General features: G+C 40.7%; 1 protein-coding gene across 9 annotated transcripts in view; it reads right to left on the minus strand.

Moving 5' to 3' along the window:
* Positions 1-17,942, minus strand: part of dab2ipb (DAB2 interacting protein b) — a 213,345-nt gene that overhangs the window by 91,198 nt on the left and 104,205 nt on the right. For all 9 annotated transcript variants that reach the window (XM_049603707.1, XM_049603709.1, XM_049603706.1 and 6 more), the window contains one exon: positions 11,753-11,871. In XM_049603707.1, the coding sequence (XP_049459664.1) occupies positions 11,753-11,871 (119 nt within the window). The remainder of the gene's footprint in view (positions 1-11,752; positions 11,872-17,942) is intronic.

Below are 17,942 nucleotides of genomic sequence, written 5' to 3' on the forward strand. Positions count from 1 at the left end.
TACTATACAAATAGTAATGCAAATTCTGCAAAGTCACGTGACTACGTTAACTTCTGGTGTCACACAGGACATGAACAGTGGCCTTCTGGTTAAAAGTCCATCTTTGTTTGACCCATCCACCACCCCTCCATAAATGGCAGTAGAACACCAGAATGTAGCTTACATTAGGTTAAGACACAATATTTTTATTCCATATACAAATACAACACATCTTTTTAGTGAGCATCCTTTTTAAGTGAACAACAAACAATCTTAAAACGCCAGGCTTTCCAGCTATTTGACATGGCATCACATCTTTTGATGAAAGATGCCAATACTCGATTCAGATCTTTTGTGTGTTTAGAGGTTGGTGTGTATGCAGTCTGTTTTTGAAGAGTTTGTTTCATCGTTGGTTGCCCTGCAGCCTCCTCGGGTGCTGCTGGAAATGATATTCACTATTATGCCAATAATGGAAATTCACCACGATCAACTTATTGAGTTTTTTTTCTCCCAGTCCGCAGTAAAGTCATACATCGTCCCATCCCTGGTGCATAATTATGCCGTCGGCAGGTGTGATCAACCAGCGCGTGACCTTTAGCATCAGGGGAGTGGGATTGATGTAATGACTGGAGAAGAAAGGAGGATGAAGAGTTGGTGAAAGGGGACATTTTCCCCAAAACTGAGGAGAGACGACAGGGTAGGGAGTAAGCAAATTATGACAAATTTGAACAAGAGGAGATGCGAGGAGTTGGTGCAGTGGCGCGAAATGAAGAAGACAGGGCAGAGAGAGGAGGGGATCTGGGGACAAGTCTGTGAGCGCTGGATTGGGTTTAATGTAGCAGAAATCCACCAGTGAACTGCAGCTCCAAACACAACTATTAGCATGAATGGCACAGACAAGACAGGACCACAGTGACAAATGATAGCAAAGCAGTGTTGGGCCACAGAGACAGAACGAAATTAACACTGGAGCAAGAGGAGAAAGCCAAATGTGAGCAGAAACAGGGGCTTGTAATACGAAGGGTTAATAGACGTTGGGATGCTGGCAGAGCAAAAAGTGAATGTCAGTAAGTAAGTGAGTGAGATGTGGAGGGAGATGGGGAGGGGAAGGAGGGGAGGGAGCAATAGAAAAGGTTGGATATTACAGTCCAATCCACCTGGGGAATGTTTACAGAATTTAATAACTCTAAATGGCATCACTTTATTGGATTTATGGATGGATGTGTCTCTCACTCCCTCACTATGCTGCTATGTCCTCACATACACACTCCAGCACCCCCACCTGCAACAATTACCATGGCACCCATTGGTGCGGCTTTATGAAAAATGACAGGGGGGGTGTTGTATCAAGGGCTCTTGAATCCTGTTACAGGCAGCCATTCACAGCTACAGGCTAAAGCTTCTTACAACACACATGCTGATACCACTGCTTCACTGCCTTATATGGTCACTGGAATTGTGACATTCAATACCTAACCCCAATAATCAGTTTAGGTACCAGTGTATTTTTCTAAACCTTTTAACAGACACTCAATTCACCAAAAATGGGTACAAGAAGAGGCTCCTATTATCTCAGAATGCCATGCAAAATGTGTGTCCTTCTTGCCATGTGCAGTACTGTAGGTACTTTTGAAGTGTTTGTCCTTTCAATTTTTATATCTAAAAGAGGAATCGTTTCAGAGCTGTGGTTACCATTAAACGGGCGCTTTACTGATTTTCAACCAGCTTTGTGTCATAACAATGTGTGTAGTATGTGTGAATGACCTGTGGTAAACTTCCCTCCATCTTACAGTACCAGCACCCAGATCTCCCTGCTCATTTCTCATCTAGCTATAGGACTGTTAATTGAACTACAAATTTTACATTTACATTGTTGTATGCCCACCACCATGGACACATAGAGTGTACAAGCGGATCAAGACAGAGACCTGCCCCTCTCTCAAACTCAGATCAAAAGGTAAAATCAGGCACTGCTGATCAAATATAAACCAAGATTCGGTTACTGTATTGCCAATTTCTTGCCTTAAATATCTTCAGAAACATGTTTTAGTGTCCTATTTGGCTGTAATATGAGAATTTGTGAACAGGAAGTGGGCACCATACTGTTTCTTGAATGCTCAAGAAAGTGAGATCAAGCTGGAGAACTAAACAGTGCTGATCAAATATGAACCGGGATTCTGTTACTGTTTTGCCTGTTTTTCACCTCCAATGTTTTCAGAGTTATTTTAGCTTCCCGTTCAACTGTAAAATAATACCTAGATACGGGACACCCAGATGGTGCCTATTCAGTTCAATAGAGTTGCTCAACTGGCGCATACGCCAGTGTCTTGCTTCCTGGGTTTACTCCCGTGATATGTGGCCCACTGAATATGCACAGTAGTGTTTGTCCCGCTGGCCCCGCCTGCAAGTTCCCATTTGGCTTCTAGACTTTACATTGTAATGACATCACGGATTTTAAATTGCTTTTCTAAGCTCGAGGAAAGATTTACATATATATCAAAACCACCATGCATCAACAATTTATAATAGAAAAAGTCATAATTGACCTTGTTTGCAGTTCCAGCTGTACTGTCAACAGTTTTAGAGCCATCTCTTTTACAGTGGTAGTCTATGGGAATATGTTTTTTTGGGCCACAAAGGATTTTTTTGCTGCAATACTGTATGTGGCCACTGGGAAAAATCGGAAACAAGGCTGAGCAGCTTTCCAGGAGCCCTAGATTATCTGTAATTCAAGATAATTTATTACCAGCATGCTGCCATATTGTTGTGGAAAAACATCCAAGCTCACATTACATCAGCCACCAGTGGGAGCATTTATTGGTCTGATGTGGTGCAGTGCATTCTGGTAGCTGTAGGTTTTTACTTCTTGAGCAAAAAGTGAGTGCCACAGCCATTTTTCTCTCTTTTCTCTGGTCATACAGCACCAATTTGAAAAGCATTTGTGTAGTATTTGTCTTTCTACTGCATAGGCATCCCAGTTTTAAGAAAACACCATCTTTCCAGCAGTGAAATACTTCCTTGAGGACACAGAGGTCATGTCCTCAGCAATGATGTCGGCGTTTTAATGATCCAAGTTACACAAATTACATGGAATTTCTATTTTTCACTGTGACTCATTTTCGATTAAAACACATCTAAATAAAAGGAAGTAAATAAGAATTTATCCACAGAATTATATTCCTTGCAGTGAGAATATGGCTTTGAAACTGCATTTAGACCATCATGTGCAGAGAAACAATTTACATAATGTGGGTAAAAATAAAATGTTAAAGTTCCTCATTAGTGAAAAGTCAATAAAAGTGGTAATTTGGACTCAGTGTCTCCAGTAATTTTAAATTCTGTTTCAGTATAGTGTGAACTGTTTTAACGCTGACTCTATATCAACACCTAAGGTTTGTATATCTATTTTCCATGTGCATTATCTGTGTTGTAATACCGTCGTCTTGTCTTGGTTGCAGATATATTTTTTATATTGTTCAAGAGCCTCTTCCAGCATGCATCTATAAGATCTATCAGCATGCAGTATAGTATTCTATTTTCTATGCAATGCATACATAATTAAAGCATACGCTGAGCAGATTGCCTGAGACAAGCGAGACGGGGGACAGAAACAGGAAGAGAAATATGGATGTAATAAATCGGTTCAGCCATTTTATCCATCTGCTAATATTCAGAGTCTGAGTGATGGTAAAAAAAAAAAAAAAAAAAGCTTTCCTGATGTGTTAAAGAAGCAGTCCGTCTGTAGAAACACATGAGTCACTGGTGCCCACAGAGCTGACAACTGCAGTTACCCAAACACACATATAAATGCAAAGATATGCATATGATTACAGACAAATCCCAATCAGTCAGTTCCATCCAGCCACCACCGTGGCCACAATATGCACACAGATAAATATTCCCATTACTTAGTAGAAGGCTGGATAGACAGGAAGTCAGCTGGTGGGCGCTGTCACCAGCAATGATGTCATAATTGATTTGGGTGCACTCAGGGGAGCTGTAGACACACTACAGTATATAAAATGTGTGTGTGCATGCTTGCATGTGTTTATATCTGGGGCAATATTTTGTAGGTGTAGCCGAATGTTAGAGCTCAGTACTTTCAATCAAGATCCAACAACACACACACCTACACACACTGAACCACTTCTTGTTTGAATATTCAGTGAGCCAAACAATATATAAATGACCCTGAATTGCAACGCCCAGCAACATCTGGCATGATGCAACAGGGGGGAAAGCAGCAGCAGAGGAAGAGAAGGAGAGGTGGGGCGTGGGTGGGTGGGCTGGACGATGATTTATCTTGTGCCCTGTTCAGTTTTCATATTTACATCCTCTTTTTCTCAAGAAAACACTCTGAAAGTCTAACAAACGTATTAAAGATATGTTCCTTCCTCATAAAACATATTCAAAGTATTTTTAGAATATTCTTAATTCTGCATTGTTGAAATTCCTGTTTATTTGCCTCTTTGTTGCTGTTACTGGCACATTGCCACACTTCTTTGCGCTTTACCACCACCATCTGACACCATTAGCAGGAATGTGCAATGTGTCACCTTCTGTACGACACAAAACACTCAGAAAAACACTCCTTGGTGTCAAAAACTCCACAGGGAACCTTTAAGAACTAATTATTTCAGCTAGTTTAGATACATGAACTGCCCTAGAATAAAACTATGTCCTCCTTACAGTTATATATTGCTATGCATATACACAGGCAAAGACAAGTAACACCATGCTGATCTCTAATGAATGGATGAATTTCCATTTTAAAAACACTTTGTAAAAATATCATCTGCCAATTGCTTAATGAAAAAATATGATGAGATCAACCTCCACCATATGCTGCACTGTTCAACCAAGGCACTCTGCTGCTGATAAAGAATCTGAAAGCCGTATTGTTGCAAACACTGTGATATTCGCCAGGTCGTCCACAAAGTCCAGGAAAGGTCGGTCAGGGCTTGATAACCGCATTCATAGGCACATAAAATTTTAGCTAAGCATGATAATCTCAGCTATATGTGCATCTGTGCAGGTAACTTTAGGGCTGCCAACTCTCAGGCATTGACTGTGACACTCACGCAACCAAGCTTTTCCATACACTGTCATACAACACGTCCGTTTTCTTGTGTAATGATAAAACTAACTTTCCGTAAAACTTAAATTAAAAGCTTAAAAGCTGGATACTGACGGCGCATGGACAGACAAGAGTAAGCAGGACAGCGCAACAGCAGCACTGCGTAAAACACTGCAGTCAAGCTAGTTGCTGCTTGGATTTTAATGCATGTCTATTCAGGCTGTTACGATACTGGTACCTGGAGTGGCTACAAAGGATAACAAAAGATTTGCACTACAGCAACAATTTCACATTTTATATATAGCTAATAAAACCATCAGTAAGGAAGTCCTAATTAAATGATTAAAGAGTTACCATTAATGGGTTTGTAACACAATGAAAATGTGCTAATTTTTAAGCTCTCATAAATGAGTAGATGTTTTCCCTTAGACGTCTGCTGACATTTTCATTGGAATCCTGCTCAGGATGACACTGACTTTCACCATGCAAAAAGTTATTTTACTATCTCACTCCATATCAAATTGAAAAGTTGTCAGTGCCGTGTAACTTGGTAGAGAAATCATGATCTGTACAGCACACTGTTACCAATAAAACTTAATTCAAAATGTTGCAGCAGTCAATTGCTTTTGGTTGGATCTGGCCATGGCAGAAGTTCCAAGAAAAAAGGACACACCAACAGGTGCAGTAAAAGAATAGAGATATTGGTACAGGGAAAAAGTATTTCAAGCCCAGTCGAGACAGATCAGATGAGGGCACCGAAGCTAGTGAGGGTCAGCTCATAATTGATACGAGTAAAACATGTAGAGAATGACAAGACACATGGGTATCATCAGGTGAGTGTACAAAACAATGACAGACCATTGCGTGGAGACACTTAATTATGTACTGTATTGTAGTCATTGTATATACAACATTATAGTGAAGTTATTGTGATTTACAACTAAACTGAGGTTAGCAGTCACGCCACATACCACAGATAAAAAAAAAAAACAACTAAACTGCTTCCCTAAAAGTTTTGAAACTGCTTCCTCATTTCTGTAGTACCCTCTGTTCTATACATACATTTATAATAACAGAGAAGCCTGGACAATTATTTGAGATAATGTAACTTTCATTGTAACCCAGGTTTCCTATTCTGTTGCTCTTATAATTACCTTGGCTGCCGCAGTGAAAGCCGGAGTGTAAATTCTGCACCGTGTCACTATCTGCAGATGATACAGTACATTTGAGAACCCTGAAAAACAACCTGACTATATTCTTAAGAGTGTAATAAAGTATAAATAGATATATTTCCTTTAGACAAAAAAAAATAAATCCAGTAAGTTGTTTGTGTGTACAGTGTCAGTGTGCACACCCACGCACTGCTGTGTTTCTGTTTCCCCAAAGATATGAGTGTTCAGTGAGTGTCCAGCCTCTGATTAACACAGATGAATATTTCATTTCAGAAGTCCAGCTGCTCCTCATCTGCAGGTCTCTCTCCTGAGACCGCCTCAGGCTACAAGGCCTAACAATGTCATCACAGCTAACACACGCAAATGTGTTTGTGTGTGTATGATGCTGTGTTTCTACTCTCACAAAAAAAAAAATTATAAAAAAATCATGATAACTAGGAATACTGCCACACAGTTGTATGCCTCCGCAGAGGTAGAGAAGTACAGAAGATCTATACAGTAAACACAGTTTCAAGGTGAGCACCCAAGATTAGGGTCACCAATTTAGTATCTAACCACATGTCTCCTCTTCTGTTCTGGAGTTATAATGGCCAGAAAAGTGAACATTATGATGCTGACCTTTGACCTTTTGATATAACATGTCATTACCTTATAATTATATCATATTAGACACTTGTATGATGTCATGTAATAATTAGCGTATAAATTCTTTATGGTCGGAAAAAAAAAAAAAAACCTTTGTGAGGTCACAGTAACCTTGACATTTGACCACCAAATTCTAATTAGTGCATTCTTGAGTCCAAGTGGATGTTTGTGCCAAATTTGAAGAAATTCCCTTCTTGAGATATTGCATTCCCAATACGAGACGGGCAAGGTCACAGTGTTCTTGACCTTTGACCACTAAATTCTCATCAGTTCATCCTTGACTCAAAGTGGATGTTTGTGCCAAATCTGAATAAATTCCCTAGAGGTGTTCTTGAGATAACACATTCAAGACAGGAGCAAAGTCACAGTGACCTTTTACCACCAAATTCTAACCTTTCATCCTTTAGTCTGAATAGACGTTGGTGCCAAATTTGAAAAATAATCCCTACAGCCATTCTTGAGATATTGCATTCACTAGAATGAGACAGATGAGGTCAAAATGTCCTTAACTTTCAACCTATGACCACCAAAATCAAATCAGTTGATCACTGAGTCCAGGTGGATGTTTGTGCCAAATGTAAAGAAATTCCCTAAATATGTTCTTGAGAGATTGCGTTCATGACAATGAGACAGATGATATCACAATGACCCTGACTTTCAACCTATGACCACCAAAATCTCAGTTCATCACTGAGTTTAGGTGGGTGTTTGTGCCAAATTTGAAGAAATTCCCTAAATGCGTTCTTGGGATATTGTGTTCATGAGAATGGGATGGATGGATGGACAACCTGGAAACAAAATGTCTTCGGCCATGTTTGTCGCTGGTGTGGTGGTATAAAAATACATGCTGCGAAATGTAACAGCAGAATATGTAACGACTACTGTAAGTGATGTAATCACACTGATATAAATGACTGAAATCTTGTACATAACTCTCTGGTGGTGCAATGTTTGAGATGTACAGTGAAGACCAAATGTTCCCTGCATGCACTGCATCTTTCACATTCAAGCCTGCACATGTGCACACCAGGGAGTTTTCAGGGTATAGGATTCCCTCCCTCCATCTCTCCTCCGTCTCATCATCTCTGTTCCCTCTTCTGCCAGTTTGCAAGCCTGTCTTCCTCTGAAGCGTTTTTCTGCCCTGTGGGGAGGCCGCTCCTGGGCTGACAGGGAGTGCCACTGACTCCTCTCACAGCACATTACTGCAACTTTTTCATGCTTTCCCTCCTCTTTTCCACACAAACACCAAAGCACACACACACATGCTACTATATCCTTGCTTGTATAATGTCCTAGAGGAGTGAGAGCACCAGGCGATTCTCACTTCTTCTGCTACAGGAGGATATGTGTACGAAGGCCTATCATTATATGGGAGTCACTGTGTGAATTTGCAAGTGAGGTGTATGTAGTCTGTGTTACAGTGTTAAACCAGGTGAGATAAGACACCTCCTGAACATTCCAATTTCCTGTCCGATATTTGCTTTCTTCGCTGGGTGCTTTATCAGAGGGAAACATAAATGCTGATAGGTTAGAAAACCTCACCACTGTTTGAAAAATAGAGAAAAGGAAGGGGGAGGGTGGGAGAGGATGAAATTGGAGAGTGATGAGTTTGAAATGGATAGAAGGGAGTGAGGTTAGAAAAATAGGAGCTATAAAAAAAATGGGTAGAAGTGGGAAAGAGAATGAGAAAAGACAGCGGGACAAAGAAGCGGACGCATGAGCTCATTTTGTCCGACTGCACCAGGGGAACAGTTCACTATGTTCCGCACTGAACAATTGCTATGTGTTCCCTTGTGATAGTTTGACAGTGATGTTAATGCCTCATTAAAAGTACGAAGAGAGGCAGCGACTCGGCTCGGAGTTCTGAAACCAAGAGCCGCGGAACATCTCTTCAAAAGCAGCACCTCCATTAATTAATCTCCACAGATGGACACCTTGGCTTTTTTCCAGACGCAGCAAAGATAGGTGCTGGGAATTATAGCTGTTGCTTGTGCATGCACGGAAAGCAGAGTGCGACTGCGGGTCAGCGTAGCCCAGTCTGGAATCGTAATTGACGTCGTTAGGCGAGGGCAAATGTTTGCCAAGTGGCTGAACTCCTGAGGAAATCAGAAGAAGTTATCAGAAACTGGCAATTATCACAGCCTGAGGCGAAACATCATCACATGGTGCAGTGCTGGGGACAGAGGACTTATAATGGCTCTGTATAGTTTGGTCATCGGGCCAGAGATGGCAGTGATAGAAATGTTATGTGGGGCAGCTTGGTGAGTGAGGTAAGGCAACACAACAATAAGTCTATCACGTTGTTTTTGTGCATCAAAGCTTATATCCATACATATCAGGATATAAATGATGTCAAGCCTTCAAAGTTTTTCATACACTTAAAATTCCCTTGCAGTGGATTCAGAAACCCACCTACAGTTGTTTGAGCTGCTAACAGAGAATCCATTTGCAAATTTCCCCACTGTGGGATGAATAAAGGATTATCTTATCTTATTTGAATGAATAAATGATCAAAAACTAAACACAAATATTGAATCTTGTATAAAGTGTGTGTGACAGATTGACTTGTATGATCTTATATGTTGGGTCAGTTACATTCATCAGTGATACGTTTTGGCACCATGTCCTTTGCTATTAAAAAGCAACAGCATGTATGATTTGTGAATTAACAGGGGCAAAGCACATAGTAATATTAGTTTGTGGCTGCACTTGCACTATGCCTGCTTTATTGGATGCTTCAGTTGATAATCTGCCCTTATCCCATCTTTGCTGGCACAGGTTTCTGACTCAGTTAACAGTTCGCATTACCTGTCTATTTGATGTTGTACTTTAAAGATATATGTGACTTTTCTGAATTAAAATGTCTAAAAATCATAGACCACTGTTTTGTATTTTATTGAGTTGTGTTGTTTCCAACAATTTTCATTGCCAGAGAAAACTGTGTTTTAATCAAGGACACCGTTCATAGAGGTTGGCCGCTGTTGCCTGCCAGTGGCATCATATCTGCTTTGTGCAAGCATCAGGGTTAGGGTTGTCTGCCAGAAGCTGTCATAAACTGACTTTTTATCCTGTTTTAATACACTTTTTAGATCTTTGTTGCCTTTAACAAAAAGTTTTACCCGCATTAAGGTTTTTAGTCATGGGACATCTGGATCTGTAGTTATCAGAGAAACAAGCTGAGCAAACATTAGTGGCAGCTCAGTCCCAGATCCTGCCGTGCCAAACCGCATTGGAGAAATGCTGATATTTAACATGAAACTGCTTTATTCAGTGTTTTTACTGATTAACATCACCAGATCCACTTGTTTTGGAGAGGAGATCTCTGCGGATAATTCGGCTCCTTGTAAAACCTCCTGAATGTCTGGATATTAAGTTACCAGAAAAAGAAGGTGAGCGCACATTAGCAGGTGCTGGGCTCGCAGCCCCTTTTGAGATGAGCCAAGCAATGTTGAAGACACACTGGTTTATAATGTGAAACTGCTTTATTCAGTGTTTTTTACTAGTTCCAATCACCTAGTCTGTTTGTTTTGGAGAGGAAGAGGCCTTTGCGGATAATTTGGTCTCTGGTAAGAACCTCCTGAATAACGAACACTGAAGGAATCCAAACCGTGAGAAACTGACTGCAATGACAGCATTGCTTCAAAAAATAGAAATGTCCCCACTGGTTAGTAAACCTGCGACAACACCGGTATTACCGATTACAGCGGATATTTTACAAGGAAAGATATTTGTTGATGATGATCAATATCTGTACAGCACTGTATTTAGCTAGTACTATTACAAGCAAACCTTTCCTACTGCTGCAGCTTCTCAGTAGGAGCATATTACTGGCAAATCACTAGTTGACTTTTATTATGATGTAGTCACAGGAAATGCAATGGGGCTGCCAGTAAGATTAGTATTGCTGCTATTGTTCACCAAAAATACGTCTGCAATAACAAGACATCATCTGTCATTCTCAACGCTTGTTGACAGAGGATCAGTTTGAAATATTGCAGGGAGGAATGGAACAATAAGGAGCAGCCATAGTGAGCTGTTAGATGAAGAGCTGCAGGCGACAGTCTGCACACCTCCAACTTCTTTACGATGTTATCAACTCCATTTCCCTCATTACTGTTATCAGGTTCCCTATTAGCATTGTATTTAAATCCAAAATATTAGCAAAGAGGCACTTTTGTTTTCACTACGAAGACGATCCCTGGCTCCTCTGGTCCACATGTCCAAGTATCCTCAGGCACGATACTGAACCCCAAATTGCTCCTGATGGCCATCCATGGGTGTGTGAGTGTGTGAATATTTAACTGAGTAGCAGGTGGGCTCTTGTATGGTAGTGAATGAATGTGTGTGAGAATGAGTGAATGTGGCATGTAGTGTAAAAGCGCTTTCAGTGGTAGGAAGACCAGAAAGGTGCTATACAAATGCAAGTCAATTTAACATATCAACGACTACTGCGGCAACCCTACTTGCTATTTTCTATTGCAATCAGTATTCAAATGGCTTCTATTGCCCAGCCCTAATGGTGAGGCAAAGCAAAACAAATGGTATTTCAGTACAAGTACCTTTTTGTAAATACATGAGTTGATTTTCACAGCTCTATCAAAAACCAAACCTGCTATGGCATGACACAACACAGGACAGGAGAATGGTCATGAATTGCACTGGGAAAAAGAGAAAGAGTGAGACAGAAAAGAAGTGACAGATGAGAGTCAAGATTCACTTCTTTTCACTATACACTGACAACACAACACGCAAATGTCAACAGTGACCTGAATAACCAGCCATCAGGCAGAAAGAGAGGCACCAGAATAGAACAGAGAGGTGAACTAATCCAGCATACAGAAACACACACAAGCATCACCACGACCAACAAACACCTTACCTGTCATTGTCGACGCTCCTGAAGCCAGGAAGGATGTGTCTGAAGCTGGAGTTGCGGTCAAGCTTGGGTTGACTCTTGGTGCGTTTTATGGAGCCCTTCAGCCGTCGACTTAGAAAGCCCTGACGGAGAGACACGGAGACAGTCAGTAAAACCGTGTCGCTGCTACTTTGTGAGTCTCCGAGATGTCAATCATGGAGCTCAACTTGGCAGCGGGACAGAGCATATTAATACCGACATTTGCGCTTCACATCCTAAATTCGGTGAGGCCAAGTGTCATGAATAGTTAATAGGTAATAAATGAGTATAGATCTTCATATCAGAGTGAGAGTGATGTTCACAGTCAGAAAAATGAAGACAAGGTCAAAGATAGAATATTCCCTGAATACAAAGTAGGGCCAGACGATATAAGAAAAACATGCGATATGAAGGTCTGGGTGTCATTTAAAAAATTACAATACCAGTATCCTGAAAGTGAAACCGATACCAAAAGAGTACTTTACTCAATATCCATAATGTGAACGGAGTGGCTTGTGGTATAGCCTTATATCCTTGCAAATGTTTGGTGGCATCTCAGCCTCTGCACTGCCAAATCCATCTGCAACATACTCCACTTCCCAACACCACGGATACTGCTTTTCCACCAACATGGAACCAGTTCAGTTACACTTACTGCACCTAATTTTCAACCTCTCAGAGCATGTCAACAAAAAATAAATTGGAACAGAGCCCATAAAGTTGGTTCTCAGCTGGAACCAAACAATAGCAGGTTTTCCTTGACCTGAAGTGCGAACGGTGACGACATCAGTCAAATTCTACAGGTTGGAAAGAGAGGATGGAGAATGCAACAATGAAGAAGTCAAGTGAGAAATCCTTTGACAAAAAAAGAGCGTGCAGTGGACTCATTAATAGTTGGTACATTCTTGTTTTTTCAGTAAAAACAAATATCTGTTCACAGGTAATCAATGTTAAGTAGGGATTGTGCTACTTCTTCTGTTGTGCTTGGTGTAACAGCCTCCATTCTTGATTACAATGGCTCTGCACAAAACTGGTGGAAACACAGGCTGATTTGCTAGATAGCACCATGGTTCCAAGAATCCTGAATGGAACTGGTTCACGAGCTAGAGCTAATTTAGGGGTAAGACTGTAGGGGTTGTAGCTGCTGCGGGGCAGTTGTGAGAGTCTGCTCAGCAGTACAAACACAGTGACAGGGCTAACTGTTAGTATCACACAGCTAATGTTATCTAACAGTTATTAATAGGTTCAACAAGTGTCAGTGTGAGTTTGTTGGGACCTTTTAATGGCTCTGCGTTGGATGTTAGCTGCTGCCGCTGTGTTAGTTCGGGCTAACCAAGCAGTTGTTGAACTGACTGTTCATCAGGAGAAGAGCAGCTACGAAGATGGCAGTAACATAAAGTTTGTTGATCCGGCACGGAGTTTAGATGGTTTAGAATCAGACCCCTAGCGCAAAAAGGATCAAACACAGATATCGCTTGACTGGAGAAATTACATTACTCAGTTTTGAGTTATTTCTGTGGATACCTTAAAAGGGAAGTTCCGTTTTTTACAACCTGGACCTTATTTCTGGCATTAAATGCAGTTGTTTACTCACCCAGATAAGTTTGGTGTCATTTGGAGTCCTTCGGAAGATATTTAGATCCGCGAGAGCCACGTACATCCATATAGTGGGAATGATCGGGGCACCGACAATGAGGCTCTAAATAACACATTATCTGCCGCGATACTCGTTCATTTCACCAATATGTTTTTATGAATCGCTAGAGTTGCTCGTCATCATCATCCGGGTCATTTATACTGACCTACTAACCTCTGACCTGGATGATGTCATCCAGAGGCAATTCGTAAAGACAATCCTCTTTACCACCTAAACTGGAAGACCCAGCCAAAACCTGCAGGACCGAACGGGCAACTTTCGATTGAGTAAGTAGCCTACACACATGAATAAATTGTTTATTTTCCTTGAATTTCTTTGCTTGATAAGTAAATAACTATGAGAATTTACATTTCTTTAGTTTCTTCTCATCGCTTGAGTACAACAGCCCGCACACTGCACAAAAAGCAGAGGCACGTCTTATGCAAAACGTGAATTTATTATTACATAGTGCTCAGTGACAAAAAGTGAGAAACAGAAAGGTGAACGTTTCGGTGGTAAAGAGGATTGTCTTTACGAATTGCCTCTGGATGACATCATCCAGGTCAGAGGTTAGTAGGTCAGTATAAATGACCCGGATGATGATGACAAGCAACTCTAGCGATTCATAAAAACATATTGGTGAAATGAACGAGTTTCGTGGCAGATAATGTGTTATTTAGAGCCTCATTGTCGGTGCCCCGATCATTTCCACTATATGGACGTACGCGGCTCTCGCGGATCTAAATATCTTCCGAAGGACTCCAAATGACACCAAACTTATCTGGGTGAGTAAACAACCGTATTTAATGCCAGAAATAAGGTCCAGGTTGTAAAAAACGGAACTTCCCCTTTAAGAGGTATCGAGTACCGATACCCAACCTTAGCAATATATGATTGTGATATATATCGGAATAACACTATTTCTTGTGATATATAAACATATGTTGAAGTGTACTCAGTCCTTTCTGCAGCTTTCAGTATACTCCTATTATACAACAAACTGCTTGTTGAGTTTTAAAAAAATGAGGGCAATAATTTCCTTTATTCTTTTTATTCAACAAATTGAACTGAACAAAAAGGTACTAATAAAAAAAAGGAATGACAGCTGCGTTCCAAATTGTATTTACTCTATCTACTCATACTCTTTCAACTAACTCAAAAAATCCCTGCTTGCAATATCGCAGTCTTTCATCATGTGCTCGTCACGCAGTTGAAATCAAAATGTTGATAAGAGAAACAATATATTGTGTGACCCCAATACAAAAGACATAAAACTAACGAAACATTCAAATGCAGAACCTTGACAAAAGATGATGATCAAAGAGCATGGACATAATAAGCTGGTAGGTAATATTTATGCAACAATTATAGACTGTTTCCCACAGCAGCAATCATGTCAGCATTTGTAACTAATTGCAACGCACAAGCATGCGTGCTGTATAATCACACATTTATTCAATGGATACACCCCTTTATTAGTTTTCTCATTCTTCTCTTTGTCTGAGTCTGTGTGTTTACTTCTTCTAACATCTGCAATCACACTCCCCCAAGCACCTCGCCGTCTCCATGGCAACTGTTGGCTGGCATTAAGAGTGAGAGAATATGAACAAATGAGATGTGGTGCAGAAATGGCAGGCTGTTGCAAGTTTTGAGAGAGAGAGAGAGAGAGAGGGAGAGAGAAAAAAAAAGCCTAATATTTTTTCAGCTTGTTCTTTTAGAATTCACTGCTGAGAAGAAGCTCGGGGAGGAGAGGACGAAGAGGAGGATGAAAAGGAGGACTGAATAAAGGATGTGTATTGGAGAGCTGATAGAGAGACTTTGGAGGGCAGCACGAACAAGACAGAACTTAACAAGCAAACCCGAGTGCTGGAGAAAGTATGAAACCAGGTAGTGTTCGGGCTCAGGTGGAGCTCTTTATCACTCAAACAACAAAGCAGCTGATGCACAGGCTGGATAACAGACTGAACACCTTGAGGAGCCGCAATGTGGTGAAGAGACTCAGAGGCTTACCTACAGTTCCCTTGGTGACCTCTTACATGCACACATTTCACAAGACGGAGACAGGCGACACGCCGCGAAAAGACCTCTCTCCATCCCAGTCAGGCCATTAACACACCTGTATAATTACCACCTACAGTGTGAACAGGTCGCCTCGGGCAACAATGGGATAGGGATAATTAGAGAGTGACTTCCAGACAGCCTGCCAGATGATCACAGAGGAGCCACAGCATCCTGATGAACAACACCTGTCATCAGTGAAACACTCTGGGCCAGGAACAAAGACTTGCTAATGTTGGTGTATTCATGTCAGCGTCTCTGTTCCATTAGTGCGTGACCAAAAACAATAGTTGCGTCCAAGTTCCATAACACATACCTATTCAAGAGTGTACTCAAAACAATCCATATTCACAGTAAACGCTTTTGATGTACCCTGCTGTCCCACAATGCAATGCTCAAAGGAAATTGAGGAGCCACTCACAGCTGCTTAACATTAAAACAAATTGCAGATGGCGGTGAGAAAGCTTAAGGAAAATCTTTGAAAACAAGTTGTTTTAAAGGGGCAGTCAACCAATTTCTATGCATAAAGTTCGAAAGCACTACTCAGTCGGTGAATAACAGCTGAATGATTTCTTCTGCGGCTCAGGAGGGAGCTGTCTAAAGTCTGAGAAAATAGGTCAGTTTGAGCTCACAGGCCGCAAATTTATAACAGAAGGCCTGCATTATAAACTTGGACATAGAGTTTGGAAGACGTGGGAATTTCCCAGGCAGGGAAGTTTAAGGAAAGATGCTGCTGAGGTTGAAAAGTAAAGTACACTGATTTACTGTACTGCAAAAACAGTATAGTAGGAAAATGATGCGCCACATATTGCATGCAATTAGTGTGATGTCGATGGATGTGCTGCAACTGTCATTTTAAATACCAATTGTCACTTGAAACCAAACTAATCAATTGTATATCATTTATTCATACCATCTGCGACAGCTACTGTGTGCATATTCCACAACAATCAAACTCTGTGGTTATGATACTAACTCTAATCTGACATGGTATATGTAAGCCTACAGAAAGTGTGCAGTAAATGGCTTACTATTGCTACCTGCCACCACTGAACTCTGCTCAGGGGCTTTTAGTTAAATGAACTGAGTCACTGCTGTTGCATTGATCCACCTGTGACTCTTGACAGTTTTGCTCTCTGAATCAAACTCTCACTTTCTCATTTAGCCGTCATTCACTCCATATGTGTATGTGTGTGTGTGGGCATGTGGTTAGATTAGCATGGGCACCATTTTAAACAATGACGAATATGAGTCAGACTCTGTGCAGTAAGAAGATTGCTTTCTTCGACGGCATAAAGCATCGCTCCAGGATCAGCTCCTTCAAAACGCATGATGAGAGGACTTAAAAAGGGACCTTTGGTATATCCAACCTGGATCCTTTTTTCCCATGTTTTGTGTCTAAGTGAGAAATGGAGACAGCAATTTTTTAAAGTGTGGTCCAGTATTGAGCAAGACTGCTGCAGCCAATGGCGGCAAAACAGGTTGCAATGTCATCCCTGTGAGCAACTGTGCACCGTAAATGACAGTCCAGGAAAAGTGCTTGTTTTTGCTGCTTTTGTTATCATAAGTGTCTGACAACACTGTGGGAAGGATCCCTACAGGGAGAGACCTCTTTATGAAAGAATAAGATCTTTGTTTCTTTTTGTTTAACCAGAAACAGCCCCGAAATCGCCATAGCCAGATCCACCAGACTCAATTTAAATAAGCAGTAATTCTAGCCTGTTAAGAGCCAGCATATTTTCACATCTAACTGAATGAATTAAGGGTTTATTTCAACCAAACCACAGATGGCAATTAATGGAACAGTGGAGAGACAAACTTTGACAGCTTTTGTGAGTTTGATTTTGCTTGTGTTGAATTGAATGAAGCATGTTGTACAATGATTAAATTGATATTTTTTAAATGGAGTCTGGTGAGTTTGGGGGTGGCAATTTCAGGGCTGTTTCTCGTTAAACAAAAAGGAGCTTACTCTTTGACAACACCGTCTATCTCTGTAAGGATCATTTCATAATGTTGTCAGACACTTCTAATAACAATCTGAGCCTGTCAGTGGCAAAAACAAACACTTTTAGTGGCCGTAAATTAAAGGTTCTCAATTGCCCCCAGAGATTACATTAAGTTCAAGACTGCTGGCTGCAGCAGTCTTGCTCAATACTGCACCAATTCCAAAAACAGCTGTTCCGATTAGTCACTTAGACACAAAAACATGGGAAAATTGGGTCCAGGTTGAAAAATTACAAAGTTACCCTTTAAGTAAAGGTACGGATATTGACTGAATGGCAGTGGTGGTGGGTGATATGGCCAAAATCTTCTATCACTGTTTATGTAATTTTATAATACTGTGACAGTGTATATCATGATACAGTAACTGTTCTGTAAATTTGATTAAGCAATGGTTCAAAATAACCTTTTGACATTTCATTATTTTCTTCTTTCGTTTGGAACTTTTATACATACAAAAAAACAACTACCTCACATGAT

Source organism: Epinephelus fuscoguttatus, linkage group LG18 (assembly GCF_011397635.1).
Source record: "Epinephelus fuscoguttatus linkage group LG18, E.fuscoguttatus.final_Chr_v1".
NCBI lineage: Eukaryota > Metazoa > Chordata > Actinopteri > Perciformes > Serranidae > Epinephelus > Epinephelus fuscoguttatus.